At 39.0% G+C, this 14,897-nt stretch overlaps 1 protein-coding gene across 1 annotated transcript in view; it reads left to right on the top strand.

Annotated features, from left to right (window-relative positions):
- The window catches only part of UBE2N (ubiquitin conjugating enzyme E2 N), a 38,641-nt gene extending 31,133 nt beyond the window's left edge, over nucleotides 1-7,508 (top strand). Inside the window, exons 2-4 of the mRNA XM_045463573.1 lie at nucleotides 5,518-5,764; nucleotides 5,955-6,095; nucleotides 6,779-7,508. Coding sequence (XP_045319529.1) covers nucleotides 5,518-5,764; nucleotides 5,955-6,095; nucleotides 6,779-6,819 — 429 coding nt within the window. The 3' untranslated portion in view covers nucleotides 6,820-7,508. The remainder of the gene's footprint in view (nucleotides 1-5,517; nucleotides 5,765-5,954; nucleotides 6,096-6,778) is intronic.
- Nucleotides 7,509-14,897: the final 7,389 nt, after the last annotated feature.

The following is a 14,897-nucleotide window of genomic DNA, read 5'->3' as shown; positions in this document are numbered from 1 at the left end:
ATACCTCTAGCTGACTTTAGGATTTGTAGGGAAGTGTAGTAGGGAAATTAAGCACAACTTTGGCTCTGTTTATAATCCCAGCCAGAATAAACACAGTCAATTCTACTATAAGGAGATAGTTTGCATTCCTAAAATTCATTGTGTTAACCAAAATTGTCAGTAAAAACCACCTGGCTCACGTATAAAATGTTAGGGGCATGACATTCAAAAATGTTGGTAACGTTTTTTTAAATGCCCACTTGTAGGGGGTGATGTTGTAAATACCCTTAAGTAGTTTACAATTGTGTATATAATGATAAGTTGGCTTTTGCTTTATCAGTAATCCCAAAAAAGGAGCCCTTGTTTGTTAATACTTTAGAATTGCTTAAAGATGTAGTTAACAGAGGTTGGAATAGACAGTAGGTATCACTGAGGCATCTGTCAGTTTTTCTAAGACTAATTGTGATAACAAAATTGATAATATTGTCCAGTATAGTCAGATGGTTCTTGGGTGAGATGATCTAAAATGTCTACAATTGGCATTATGAGTAATACATTGCATTTTGTGTTTCAGAGAATATTCTAAATAGGGGAAAACCTGAGTGCTGTAGATGTATGTTAGAAGTGTATAGAGAAAGTTAACTTTTCTCATATGCACATTACCACTCTTTTTCTAAGAACTCTGTTTATTATCTAGAATTTTACTGTACATTATTCAATCATTGCCTTAAAAAACGTATAAGACCTTCCATTGCTATAGTGAGCACAAGCGTTACTGAACTTTAAAGGGGGGAAAAAACCTAGTTCGTGGGATTTAGTTGACAGACTGTCAAGTGTTACAGTTTACTGTGGTGTATAATTCTGGGATTTGCTCTTCAAGTCCCAGTAGATCTATTGATGATCAGATCAATTTGATGTTACTTAATTCCTTCTTAAAGTATTTATTGGTGAAAAAAATATTTACAGCATGAATTATTATACTTCCTCTGTAAAATGAGTTTCCTTGAGACTTAATCATACTGTCACTTAAATTCATACTCTACTTTTATGTACTTCCTTTTCTACTTTTTAGTAACTAATTCCCTAAATAGTCTAGGGTACTTTTTGTTCTGTATGACCTAAACTCAGTTGCTACCTGGGATTGGGCCCTAGGATTGCTTTTAAACAAGTAGGTCACAGTGCAACTAATGGTTATTCTATTTTCTTTAGAAACAAACTTATTTAATAAATCTTAAGATTTGTTATTGTGCTTTGCTCTTAACATTCTTTTTGAGTTGGTTGTATAGGGCTATGGCCGCCTTATGGGATCTCATTTAAGTCTTTCTGCAGTATTATATTTTTTGATCTTCATAGCAACTCTGCATGAGAGGTAATCTTAATTATATAGATAAGGCAGCTGAGGCTCAGAGCAGTGTAAGTTATTTGCTTAGAAATCGTAGTTAAGTAAGCAGTGTGGTAGGAATTTGAACCCATTACTTACAGACTTGAAGAAATCACAGTGTACTTCACTGTCTTTCTACCAAAAAAATAATATAAAACTAGGAGGTGTTTTATAGTTTACCATGTGTGAATAGTAAGTAATATGAAGGATTTTATTTCTTACCCAGTTTTGCCTTTTTTGGGGAAAACAATGGACTCCAACTTCTGTGGGTGAGACTTGTTCCATTTGGTTTGGATTTTATTTGTTTTTCCTCCTATAATTTATGCTGTGGGTTTGGGAAATCAGTGCCATACAGTCAAATAATTATGCATCTGTTCATTATATCAAAATCTATGAGAACTTGAGAGCATATAAAAACTATTTGAAAAAGTCTTCCACACCTAAAAGCTTATTCTAGATTGTGCCCTGATGAAGTCTTGTAATTGACCAGGCCGTGTGATATGTTTACATGTACATTCTTTAGAAAGCCTCTGATTTTGCAGAGGAACTGAAGATGAGGAAGGAATGCAGTCTCTGACAGTGTGTTCTAAGAGTGATTTTGAGGCTATTTTGGGATATGATCTTGGAGGCCCTTCGGGAGCTTTTTATAGTCTTGAATAGAGCTGCTACTACTTTGTGTAACCAGGGAGTGGGGTTTGGGGCTCTTGGACCCCAGCCTTTTCTTTTTTTTACCAATCTCTCTCTTAATGGGCTTCTAAAAATACGAAGACCTGGGACAAAATGAAAGGAGGAGGGAGGTGAGGAGAGGCCAGAATTCAGGGAATTTTACCATCCGTTTTTTTTTTTTCTCATTCTTTTATTTATTCTTACTCTTCATCCTTAGTATCTTCACTTTTTTGCAAAAAATGAAGACTGGCCTCTTGTTCTGATTCCATGTTGGAGGACTTCCCACAGTGGGAGGCTTCATTATTGTATCTTGAGATGTTTTTAATGCTCTAAACATGTTTTACTTTGAACCTTAGTTTACAGCATTTCAGCTTCCCATTTGCCCTTGCATTGCCATGATTAAAACAAAGCAAAAAACAAAAAAACAAACCAAAAACCTAGTCTCTAATTAGAGACTAGGGTGTTTTTGGGTTAAGGCATTACTTTAAGTGGCTATGAGTTTATTAACACAATTTGGGAAAGGGTTTAATTTTTTATCTGGATCTTATGATTATGAAAGGTAAATCTTTTTTAGTATGTGCACTGTAGGCTTAGAGTGAAATGGTATTAAGGTGTATGGGTTTTCTGAAGTGAAGGCAGCATAAATACAGTATTCTCATTTTTTATATCTAAAACTGTTGATATGGCAGTGTTCTGAAACTTCTGATTGCACATGCTTATTCAAAATGTTGAAAATATATTACTAATATATGAAATTGTACTCAGTATTGTCCATTTCCGTTATTGCATGTTAACATTTTTTGGCTGTTTGTAAGTTGTTTATAAATAGAAGTTAGATTATTTCTTCCTATGCCTGAATGGATCCTTTTGTTTTCCTCCTCTGATGTGCACATCCTGCTTTGAATAACCCTGCTTTAATGTTAAAGATGAAATTCTGATAGTTGATGTGCACATCCTGCTTTGAATAACCCTGCTTTAATGTTAAAGATGAAATTCTGATAGTTTATTCCTTGTTCTTTGTGACATCAAATAGATTCATAATTCAGCAAGTATTTATTGAACATCTGTGGTGTCAGGCACTGTTCCAGATGTTGAGGATATAGCAGTAAATAAAACAGGCACAAATCTCCTTTTATGGCACTTCCAGTCTGAACAAAATAAGTTAGATATGTAATATGTTAGTAGTGCTGTGGAGCTAAAATAGGGGAACAGGGATAGAGGGAGGGTAGAGGTTAGGGTGGAATGGGGTTTTGCAGTTTCAGTTATGGAGGCTTCACTGAGAAAACACATTTGCATGAAGATCTTCGGAGCTGAGAGACAAACCAGATAGAAATTTGGGGGAAAAGAGCGAGTGCAGAGCTGTTTGAGGGCGGAGTATGGCAGGTTGGAGAGCTACAAAGAAGCTAATCTGGGTGAAACAAAGTGCCAGGGTGGAAGCAGGTTGGGGGAAACATAGCTGAAGATGAGTTAAGAGTAGGCTGAGTGAGGGGATCACGTAAAACCTCTTCTTGGGGGGCCATTATAAGGAATTTGAAAAGTCTGTGAAAGACAGACCCAGGAGGGAGTGGGGAGCACGGTCAGAAGCAGGAAGTACAAAGTTAGGCTATTGCAGTATGCCAGGTGAGAGCTTGATGGTGGCTTGGATCAGAAGTGTAGCCGTGGGGTGGTAAGAAGTAGTCCAGTCATGGATATATTTTGATGTTTAAGCCAACAAAATCTGCCAATCAGGTTAGATGTGGTGGGTTATGAAGGACAATGTTTGCTCCTGTTGGAAGGATGGATTTACGGTTAACTGATAAAAAGAAGGCATTGAGGGAGGAGCAGGTTGAGGGTGGGGAATGCTAAGTTTGGTGCTTATCAGATATTCAAGAGGAGCTGTTGAACAGGTCTTTGTGGATGGAGGAACTGTGATCCAGGGGAGAGATCTGTGCTGGATATGAATTTGGCAAAGCATCATATGGAGTGTATTTAGTATTTAGATTCATTGGACTACATGGGGTCACTATGGAAGTGTGTAGTAGAGAAGCCCTAAGACAGGGCCTTGGGGCACTTCAGTGTTGGGGAGATAAGAACCAACATGGAGGTTGCTGCCAGACTAATAGGAAGACAGGAGAACATGGCTAATGGCAGCTGGGTGAGGAGCAAGGAACAAGGAGGAGGGCAGACCAGCTAGAAAAGATGTTCCATTTAGGTCAAGTAAGATGAAGATTAAGCATTGTCCATTTGATTTAACTGTGCGGGAATCACCGCTGACCTCAACAAGCAGGTTAGTGGCTAGACCCTGATTGGAGAGTTGTGTTCAAGATAGGAGGGGAGGAGAGAAATTGGAGACAAGCAAGCATAGATAACTTTCAACAAGCAGCTGAGCAGTGGGGCATTAGCTGGTCTGGGGAGAGTGAGGTCAAGGTCATTTGCCCCTCTTATTGGGCGAAATTATAGCAAGTTTGTACAGTTTGGGAAAAATCCAATAAAGAAGGGAAGATGATTCAGGAGAGGAAAGAGATGCTAGAGCAATGTCCTTGAATAGGCAAGAAGGAGATAAGATCTAGTGCTTTCTTTAGAGGAGAGGTTAGTCTTAGCCAAGAGTGATGGCCATTTTATCGACAGTGACAAGAGGACAGGCAGAACACGTGGGCACGCAGTTGAAGGTGGGTATACAAATGCTACAGTGGGAACTTAAGGAGGTGTCTTTTTTTGTGAAATAGAAAGCAGAGTTCTCAGCCAAAAGTGAGGGTGAGAATGAAGATGCTGGAGGCTTGAAGAGGGAGAATGTTCGAGTACTTTAGGAGAGAGGGAGAAAGATGGAAAAGAGAACTAAAGATTGATTGTTGGGGAGCAGCGTAAGGGTTCGTCGTCAGGGTTGTACATATTTCTCTAGCCCTGTTGAGGTGCCTAGGCACTTGTCCCTACTACATTCCCTTCTGTTTTTCAGGGGAAAGGTTTTTAGTGGCTTTTAGCACTAATTTTACTTTTTATTTATTTATTAAAAAGATTTTATTTTTGAGTCATCGCCACACCCAGTGTGGGGCTTGAACTTACAACCCTGAGATCAAGAGTTTGCTTGTTCCACTGACTGAGCCAGCCAGGTGCCCCAAATTTTACTTTTTAAACAGCTTGGTTTTAGTGGAGTTTAAAGAGAGCAAGTTGCCTTTACTTATGTGGTAATTCCAGTGTTATTTTCTTTTTTCTCCTCCCTCTCCCCTCTCCTCACTTCTCAACTTAATATAAAATCAGTTTCATTAGCCTAATTTTTATTATCAACATATTTTCAGATATTTGTAGCTACAGAGTATATGTGTCATCAGTATTCATTTGCTTTTGCATTCAGCTGATTGGGATGATTTAAATAGTCTTATAAAATGAATAAAAACCCATCAGGAGATTGGAGAGGTTCTGTTAAATCCAATTCCAAGAGGTGAACTTCTTAATTTTTAATTTGGTGTTCAGCAAAGTGACATTTGTTTGACGAATGCATTGTCTTTCTATTGTAGGAAACCCAGCGTTTGCTGGCGGAACCAGTTCCTGGCATTAAAGCAGAACCAGATGAGAGCAACGCCCGTTATTTTCATGTGGTCATTGCTGGCCCCCAGGATTCCCCCTTTGAGGGAGGGACTTTTAAACTTGAACTATTCCTTCCAGAAGAATACCCGATGGCAGCCCCTAAAGTACGTTTCATGACCAAAATTTATCATCCTAATGTAGACAAGTTGGGAAGAATATGTTTAGATATTTTGAAAGGTAAGTGTTACCTTTATTAATATATGCTATTAAGTAAGATTTCTCCTTTTTCTCTTAAGCATTCCATGTTGAGAATCTGAACATTGTAATCTTGCCTATTATATAAAGACCACAAAGGTCTGTGGGAATGAAATGCAGTTCTGGGGCTGTTGTTTCATGCTTGATCATTCTGGGCCTGTTGCCTTCATAGATAAGTGGTCCCCAGCGCTGCAGATCCGCACAGTTCTGCTATCGATCCAGGCATTGTTAAGTGCTCCCAATCCAGATGATCCATTAGCAAATGATGTAGCGGAGCAGTGGAAGACCAACGAAGCCCAAGCCATAGAAACAGGTATTTAATATCCATTCTCCTTCACACCACTTCCACTTTTTAAAACAAATACACACTACCTTTTAAAAAACTTCTTTTAGAGTCTTAGCAAAAAGAAAAAAATACGTATCAAGAGGAGTAAGTCAGATCCCGCTTCTAGTATATGAGCACCTCTTAACGCATGTTTAAGCTCCAACTTCCGGCCTGCTTCATGACCCCCAAGTTAAAGACAGCCTGTAATTGGGGGAGCTCTTCAACTCTTGTATAACCTATACCTGGTGTTTCAAATACCGTGTGTGCGCTATTTATCTAGCAGTACATAGAGAAAACGGAAAGCTTTTTATAACTCCTTGAGCTGCTTTTGTATTTCATCTGATCAATAAAACTATGTGTCACTTTAGAGCTAGGGAGTTTGAAATCAGTGAGCTTCTTCCTGCTACAGATTTTAACAAAATTAGTGGAGAGCATTATATATCTAGAAATGAAGGAGACAAAAGGAGACAAGTCTTTTCATTCTGTTGAATTCTGTAGAACTTCTGGATTCCATTGTAGTGTTTTGGTAATTAGACATATATAGGCTTTCTGTCTGATCCAGATGACAGAAAAATGGCATGAATTTAACTTAATACTAATTAATCTTTATAGAGTTTGGAAAGTAACGAAGCTAAGTAAAATAATAATTGCATGTTTGTTTTTGTCTACAGCTAGAGCATGGACTAGGCTATATGCCATGAATAATATTTAAAATCGATCTGATCATCAAGTGTGCATCACTTCTCCTGTTCTGCCAAGACTTCTTCCTTTTTTGTTTGCATTTAATGGACACAGTCTTAGAAACATTACAGAATAAAAGCCCAGACATCTTCAGTCCTTTGGTGATTAAATGCACATTAGCAAATCTATGTCTTGTCCTGATTCACTGTTGTAAAGCATGAGCAGAGGCTAGAAGTACCATCTGGATTGTTGTGAAACGTTTAAAAGCAGTGGCCCCTCTCTGCTTTTATTCATTTCCCCAATGATGGTTAAAGTATAAAGCACTGTGAATGAAGGTAGTTGTCAGGGTTAGCTGCAGGGGTGTGGGTGTTTTCTCTTTATTATTTTTTTTGAGGGGGTGAGAGGTAGTTTAAATTTTATGGGCTCCTTTCCCCCTTTTTATGGTGATCTAATTGCATTGGGTAAAAGCAGCTAACCACTTCTTTAGAATATGCTCTCTAGCCAAGTCTAACTTTATTTAGACGCTGTAGATGGACAAGCTTGATTGTTTGAACCAAAATGGGAACATTAAACAGACATCACAGCCCTCACTAATAACATTGTGACTTTGCTGTCAAGTGTAGAATCCTTCCTTCAAAAAAAGCTTGTGACCATTTTGTATGGCTTGTCTGGAAACTTCTGTAAATCTTATGTTTTAGTAAAATATTTTTTGTTATTCTACTTTGCCTTTGTACAGTTTATTTTACTGTGTTTCATTTTCCCAATGTGACAATCGTATTTAAAAATTAAAACTGATGGAACATTCTGTTTTGGTCTTCACCATCTGACAAGTCGAATGACAAGAGGTGGATTTTGCCAGTTTCTTTTCACTAATACAAACTTGTGTTAAGATATCACTGAATGGAGTATTTATAAGCTGGCCCTGAGCATGCATAAAGCATTGGTATCTGATATTTTTTTTACCTCCTAGAAATTTGAAATAAATGTGTTTGTGTTGTCTGATTAGTTAGATGATCATTGGTGTCTTGCCATGATGTTTGAAAATTACTGTACAGGAGAGTCACAGCAAAGCAGCCGTTGTGACTGGCTTTGTGTAGGACTCACATGTGCCACATTTGTTTGTCTGGCATTTCGGTTATGACCTTTTTCTTAGTTTTTGTCTGAAAACTTCATGTGTAACCACTGGTGTATGATACTATTAGGAAACACCAATCTGATAATCATTTGGGGTTTGCTGAGGCATTTTATGAGTCTTCCTTGTAGACCTGACGAGCTGATCTCAAGCAACAGCTTGCATAAGTGTCATCCGAAAGGTTTCTTCCTTTGTGAGCATCAAATCCTCAGTTCATGATTCTTACTTTCATCCTTCAGTATTTGCTCCGGGAGCTATTGTTTGATATTAAGTAATTTTTTCTGCATTGACAGAGTTCCTCCCCTCAGAAAAACTGTTCTTTCCCACGAGTTTCCATATCTAATTTCTGATCCTTGTTATTTTTAAGTCATCAGTGTAGCCAGTCCTAAGTATGTAAATGTTAACCTGCGGGTTGGAACCTTTGTCTCTTGCAATTTAAGGTAATGGATATTGTAGCCCATCTGAATTTCCCCTACTCTTTATTCTCATAACTTCTGGAGTTTCTTCAGAATGTGGTGTATTTTATTGTGCTCCTATGTAAGATGAAGAATTATCTATTAAAATTACATTTTCAACATAACAAAAGGTTTTGATGACTGGTAACTGGTATCCTTCAAATAAAATGCATTGCTTGGAAACAAATGTTAGTTTAATTCAGAATAAAATTGTTCGTAACCTTAATGTTGTAAATTTAAAGCTCTTAGGAGCAGTTATCATTTATAACAATTCTTGTGCTTGTACAGAGGGTGTCTTGCAACTAAGGAAACTGAATCTCATTCTGGGGCCGAAACCAACACTCAGGCAGTTCAGTAGAGAGCAGCTTTATTTTAATGCAGGTGACCCTGCTCGTGATGATAGCTAGTATCACATAGTGATTTGTATGTCATAAAATTCCAAATTTAAAGCCATTGTACCATAAAAATATGTCTAGAATAGGACTCTGATGTCTGCTGAATTAGAGTTATAGAAGCACTGAAATGGAATAATTCTGTTTTTGTTTCTAACATATGAATTCCTGATTTCATGGCATCATGTTTTTCCCTTTGTAATTTTGCTAAGAGTCCCCATTGTTTTGATAAGACTTAAGCAGTGAGATGAAAGGAGACAGTTTGTTGATTGAACTTGCTTAGGATTAAAAAGGCTCGGGAAGGCCAGGGTAGATTTCAAAAACCAGCACCTACATCTGGCTTTTGGGCCTGTTTTCCTTGGCCCACACAATGTGTTTGGTTAAAATATTTTGAATTCAGTGCTAACGTTTTTAAAAGTCAGGAGATGCACGTGAAAACCCAGAGTTTTGGTGACCTGAATGATCTGAACATCTGGCTACTGCAGACATGACCAGCCTTTGTGCACAGCACCGTCTGGGAGGAGCTGAGCAGCAGCCGCCCTAACAAAGAGCTTGTCATTCTTTTCTCATCCAGTGACTCTCCAGTTGGTTAGAGTCCCCTTCCAGCCCGCTTGCCCCTTCATGTAGTCTTCTTCCTCTTCCCTTGTAAGCCTTTCATTTTGTGACTCCTAAGCTGAAGGAAACCGTTAATTTGACAGAAGCTTAATATGCATCCAACACTGTACTACTTGGGAATGATTAGGTGAATGAGATAGGCATGGGGCTTTCCCTTTTGGACCTTCTGATGGGGCAGGGGCACGGACAAACAGCAGTTCCAACTTTGCCTGGAGAAGGGAAAGGAAGTACTGGGGAAGGTCTGCTCTTCTGGATTCAAGCCAGATGAACACCTCCAGGCAGGAGGAACAGCATGTGCAAAGTCCTGGGGGAGAAGAAAAGAATCTGAATATGTAAGTGGCTTCTTAAAAACCGATTCTGCCTGTTAGGAGGAGCTTTTCTGAAATCCTGAGGCATTCATAAGAGCTTTGATGGTTTTTTATTTGATTCTTTGTTTTGTTGTACTGCTTTGTTGTTTCCACACTAGTTATTCTTGGTCCTGCCTGATGAGAGCTTAGATCTGAAGTGTATAGAACTTAAACCCTGCTCTAGACCAAGAACATACTGCAATACAAAATTGCAGAAGCATTTTATTTTATTCCCTGCCCTGCCCCCTACAGAAGAAATTTAAAATAAGCTTAAATACAAGCCAGGATAGCTACAGGTGCTGTATAGTTTAGCACTGTTCAAGGAGAATAGGGGAGGAAATCTGGTATTCTGCAAGACATCATAAACAATTTTAGCGAAATGGAACTATTGGTGTCCTAGGAATTGGCATTATTTTTCTATTTGATGATTCAGGAATCTTTTGGCTATGCTAGCCATATCGATTTTTGTTAGTTGCTGCAGCAAAGGTTTAGAAAAGTAGCCTTATCTCGCAAAGCTGGCCAAAAAATTGAAATGCCATGATTATAGGGCAGCTAATTCATCAGCCTATTTAAGGAAAATGTAATATTTCATTGGAATAATGTATTTTTGGGCTGGGGGTAATAACATTTAGCTATTTAGCATGCTGCTTAGTTTAAGGAATTATATCGGGGGTTTATTTTTTAAATGATTTGATGATCACAAAAGCAAAACTTGTTGAATGTAATAACTTGAAAAAAATATAAAGAATAAAAACCTGTAATCTTCCACCCAGACTGATGATACTTTGTTTGATACTTTGGCCATACTCCCATGTGTTAATTCCATTTCTCATTGATGTTGGAAATTGGGAGGATTTGTTCCAAGGGTTAGCTTTGCTACAGCTTACTACAAATTGGGTAAATTTCCCCTGGCTGCAAAACTAGAAGTTGGGCTACAGTTTTCCTGTTAAGTGTAGAGCTCAGCGTGAAGAGTTCAGGTCTTCCTTCCCAGTTACAACTTTGGCCTCCTTCAGCTGGTCTTATTTCATCTGTGCCTTTGGGTGTGGTGTTTCAGTTGTCTGAATGTAGACTTGCTACACTGCCAAGCCTCTCCTGATTTGATGTAATTGTTTCAAGGGTCTGATAGGTTGTAATAGACTAATTGCTTGATTATTTAGACCTTGCTTATTGTCTCTTGTAGCAGAGCAGCAACTGAAGTCTCATTTTCATTTAAAAGTTCATTTCAGGGGCGCCTGGGTGGCGCAGTCGGTTAAGCGTCCGACTTCAGCCAGGTCACCATCTCGCGGTCCGTGAGCTCGAGCCCCGCGTCGGGCTCTGGGCTGATGGCTCAGAGCCTGGAGCCTGTTTCCGATTCTGTGTCTCCCTCTCTCTCTGCCCCTCCCCCGTTCATGCTCTGTCTCTCTCTGTCCCAAAAATAAATAAACGTTGAAAAAAAATAAATAAAAGTTCATTTCATCGTGTTCATTAAGGAGCTTTTAACACTTCTCCCTTGCTAATCATTTGTATCTATGGGGTAAAACAGGTCTTAGAAATCAGAAAAGATTGATAACCTCACCTCATCTTCCTGCCATGTAGAGTAACTAGCAGGTTTCCTTTTTGCATACTCTGATCCATTCTCACCCGCCATATTCCATGAAATGGTTCCATGATTGGGGCACCTGGGGAGCTCAGTCAATCAAACGTCCAACTCTTGATTTTGGTTCAGGTCATGGTTGCATGGATTCTGAGATTGAGCCCCACGTCGGGCTCTGCACTGACAGCCCAGAGCCTGCTTGGGGTTTTCTCTCTCTCCCCCTTCCCTTTTTTGTGCCCCCACCCCCATAAGTAAAGTATTCTGGCTTGAATTCAAGAGTAGACTACTCAAGACCTGAGAAAAGCAGTTTAGACATGGTAGATTGGTTGCACTAGATTTGAACTTGGTGCTGTTTTCCTTGTTTTGGCAGAAAGCATTAGGACTGTGAGTAACCAAGGGAATGAAGAAGGACCAAAGTCTTACAATCCATTTTTTCCTTCTACAAGAAAATATTGGGGGCTTTATGGCCATAGGTCTGTCCAACCAAATTACTCACCTCTGCCATTGTTGTGAGAAAGCATCCATAGACCATTTTAAATGATTGGACATGCTATATGCTGTGATATAACGTTAATTTTCACAGGTCACAAAATATTTTCAACTACTGAAATTGTGGGAAACAAAAAAAAACCCCGAGTTTGCAAGCTGTACCAAAATAGGTGGGGGCTAGGTTTGGCCTGTAGGCCGAGTTACTCCCGCCTCACACTAGGCAGTGACTGATTATTCACTGCTCTTGTATTAGAACCAAATGTTGTGTCTCTCCAACCCCCTCCTCCTCTAAAAAGTGATACGTTACTGTTGTTCCAGTAACAAAGATGGTACAGGTTTCTTTTTCCCCTTTTGCTGTTAATATGTACATATTTTGATAAAATTTATATACAGATTGAGCATTTATCAAACCTAGTTTTTTCATGCAAGGTTATTGAACATTTTCACATTTAAAATTTCTTGGAATGCTAATTTTAAAATTAAAATTCTACTGGTTTTTAAATAAATCTGGGTTTTTAAAACAGTGACCTTTAGCAGGTAGTGCTGCATAGTTGTGCTTTTTGAAATGTGTTCTTGAATGTTTACACTGTGGCATTGTATTTCCTTGGTATCCGTATAGTATCTGTTGATCCTAATTTAATCCCATTTGCACATTAAAATTTTTTTAATGGTTATTTTTGAGGGAGAGGGAGAATGAGTGGGGGAGGGGCATAGAGAGAGAGGGAGAGAGAGAGAGAGAGAGAGAGAGAGAGAGAGAGAGAGAGAGAAAGAATCCAAAGAAGGCTCCAAGCTCTGAGCTTGTCAGCCCAGAGTCCGACGTAGGGCTCGAACTCAGACCATGAGATCATGACCTGAGCTGAAGTTGGACATTTAACTGAACCACCTAGGAGCCCCCCCATTTGCACATTTAAATCGATGTCAGTTTTACAAAGTCTGCAATATGCATCTTTAATCATATTTTGTGCATCTTGTCTATTTCTGTTGACTAGATTCCCAGAAGTGGAGCTGTTGGGTGAAAGGTTCATATGCATTTAAAATTTTGATAGGGGGGCGCCTGGGTGGCGCAGTCGGTTAAGCGTCCGACTTCAGCCAGGTCACGATCTCGCGGTCTGTGAGTTCGAGCCCCGTGTCGGGCTCTGGGCTGATGGCTCGGAGCCTGGAGCCTGTTTCCGATTCTGTGTCTCCCTCTCTCTCTGCCCCTCCCCCGTTCATGCTCTGTCTCTCTCTGTCCCAAAAATAAATAAACGTTGAAAAAAAAAAAAATTAAAAATTTTGATAGGTACTGCTCAGCTGTTCTCCAGAAGGCTATACTGATTTACATGCACAGATCCTTACCTGACCCGCATTGTCATTTATGTCTGCATAATATTTCATTACATAGACATATTACTTATTAGTTAACCATTGCCCCTTTAGGCATGAGTATGTTATTTCCATGTCTCACTTTAGTTGCCTAATCTTGGTACAGAAATCTTTGTCGACATTCTTGGACGGAAGTTGGATTCCTAGTGTAATAATTTGATCAAGAGATATATTTTTAAGGTTCTTGATACACATTAATGGTCTAAGTATTCTTTTAACTTCATTTTAATTCTTTCAAGGAATGAGTTTTATTAAAAATTGAGAAAAACAGGCACCTGGGTGACTCAGTTAAGTGCCTGACTCTTGATTTCAGCTCAGGTCATGGTCTCTGGATTCTGCTTGGGATTCTCTTCCTCCCTTCTCTGCCCTTTTCCCTGCTCTCCTCTCTCAAACATTAAGAAAATTTTTGAGAAAACCAGGTTTACAATACTGGCATTGGTGTTTTAATAACCAGGAAGTATCTCCAGGGGGTAGTTAGTATTCCATATACTGGTAAGAGTAGCTTTGGGGCTCATAATTAGTTGGAATCATAGCAAAGTAGAGAAATTAAGACTGGCATCTGGCAAAAAGACAATTGAGCCTTTGAATAAATTTGGGTCTTTGTATAATGCAATGCTAATAATAAGACAGGCCTTAGGGGCCTTCTCACCTTACTGCTGTTTAGCCAATGGCACTAGTCAGGAAGGTATTAAAAGTCAGGGGGGAAGGTAGCACCAGGGAGATCATTTTCAACCAGTTTTTTTTTTTTTTTAATTTTATAGCTCCACATAAAATGTTGCTAAGTACTGGGGGGGGGGGGTGCATTATTAAATAAAATGTTGCTTAAGAAAGTAACACCTTGAAAGACGTTTTAGGAACTTATGTAAACACCTAGATAAGTCACTTATCTCTACTCCACTGGACTATAAGCTTCTTGAGGGCAAACTTACTCTGTGCTATATAAACAACAATGCTGGGCATAAAGCAGATGCTGATTATTGCACAGCTTCTGATAAACACCAATAACTTATGAGACAAACTGTTAGCTGGAAACTTCATTTGAGACAGAATCCACTGTAGGGCATTCCCACTTTCAACCATTTTGTGGAGGGTAATAAACTCGACTAGGGTTTAGGGTTTGTCTATGAAGTTCAGCTTAGAGGTACCTGCAGAGAATTCTTGTATCCCAGTGTGAAGACAGTATTGGAAGATGCCAGGCTACCCCCCCCTCCCCCCCCGCAATAGTCCTAGTCAAAAGCCAAATGAGGTTTGAATGGAACTTTTACATGAGGATTCTTAAGTTGGTCTTGGGCAAACAGTATTTTGGGGAAATACAATGGTGGACAAGGTGACTAGCCATTTACCCTTCTAAAATAGCTAAGTGATGGTAGTATATAAAGTTATCTGCAGCATATTATAGCAGAGTACTTACGGAATAAAGTCTAGAAGAACTTGAAAATTATTAAGAAACAAAATCTACAGAGGAACAGAAATGGCAATAAATAAGACAACCATAGCATGACACCGTGACAATGGTATCTAGTAAGACAAATATCCATTTGGGAGAGTAATGGTAGGTAACACCTGACTGGCAGGAAGTTCCTTTAAACCCAGTTAGGAAGTGGGAAGTGTATAAAATCTAAACTGAGAGATGACCTTTACGACCCATCAACGAGAGAACAGTAAAATTTTTACAATGGAATGCCAAACAAGTTTTCCACTTGGACGATGTTGTTATGTTAAAAAAAAAAAAAAAAAAAAAAGA

Source organism: Leopardus geoffroyi, chromosome B4 (genome assembly GCF_018350155.1).
Source record: "Leopardus geoffroyi isolate Oge1 chromosome B4, O.geoffroyi_Oge1_pat1.0, whole genome shotgun sequence".
Taxonomy (NCBI): Eukaryota; Metazoa; Chordata; class Mammalia; order Carnivora; family Felidae; genus Leopardus; species Leopardus geoffroyi.
Note: the sequence above shows the minus strand (reverse complement) of the source record. Positions and strands in the feature narration are given on the sequence as shown.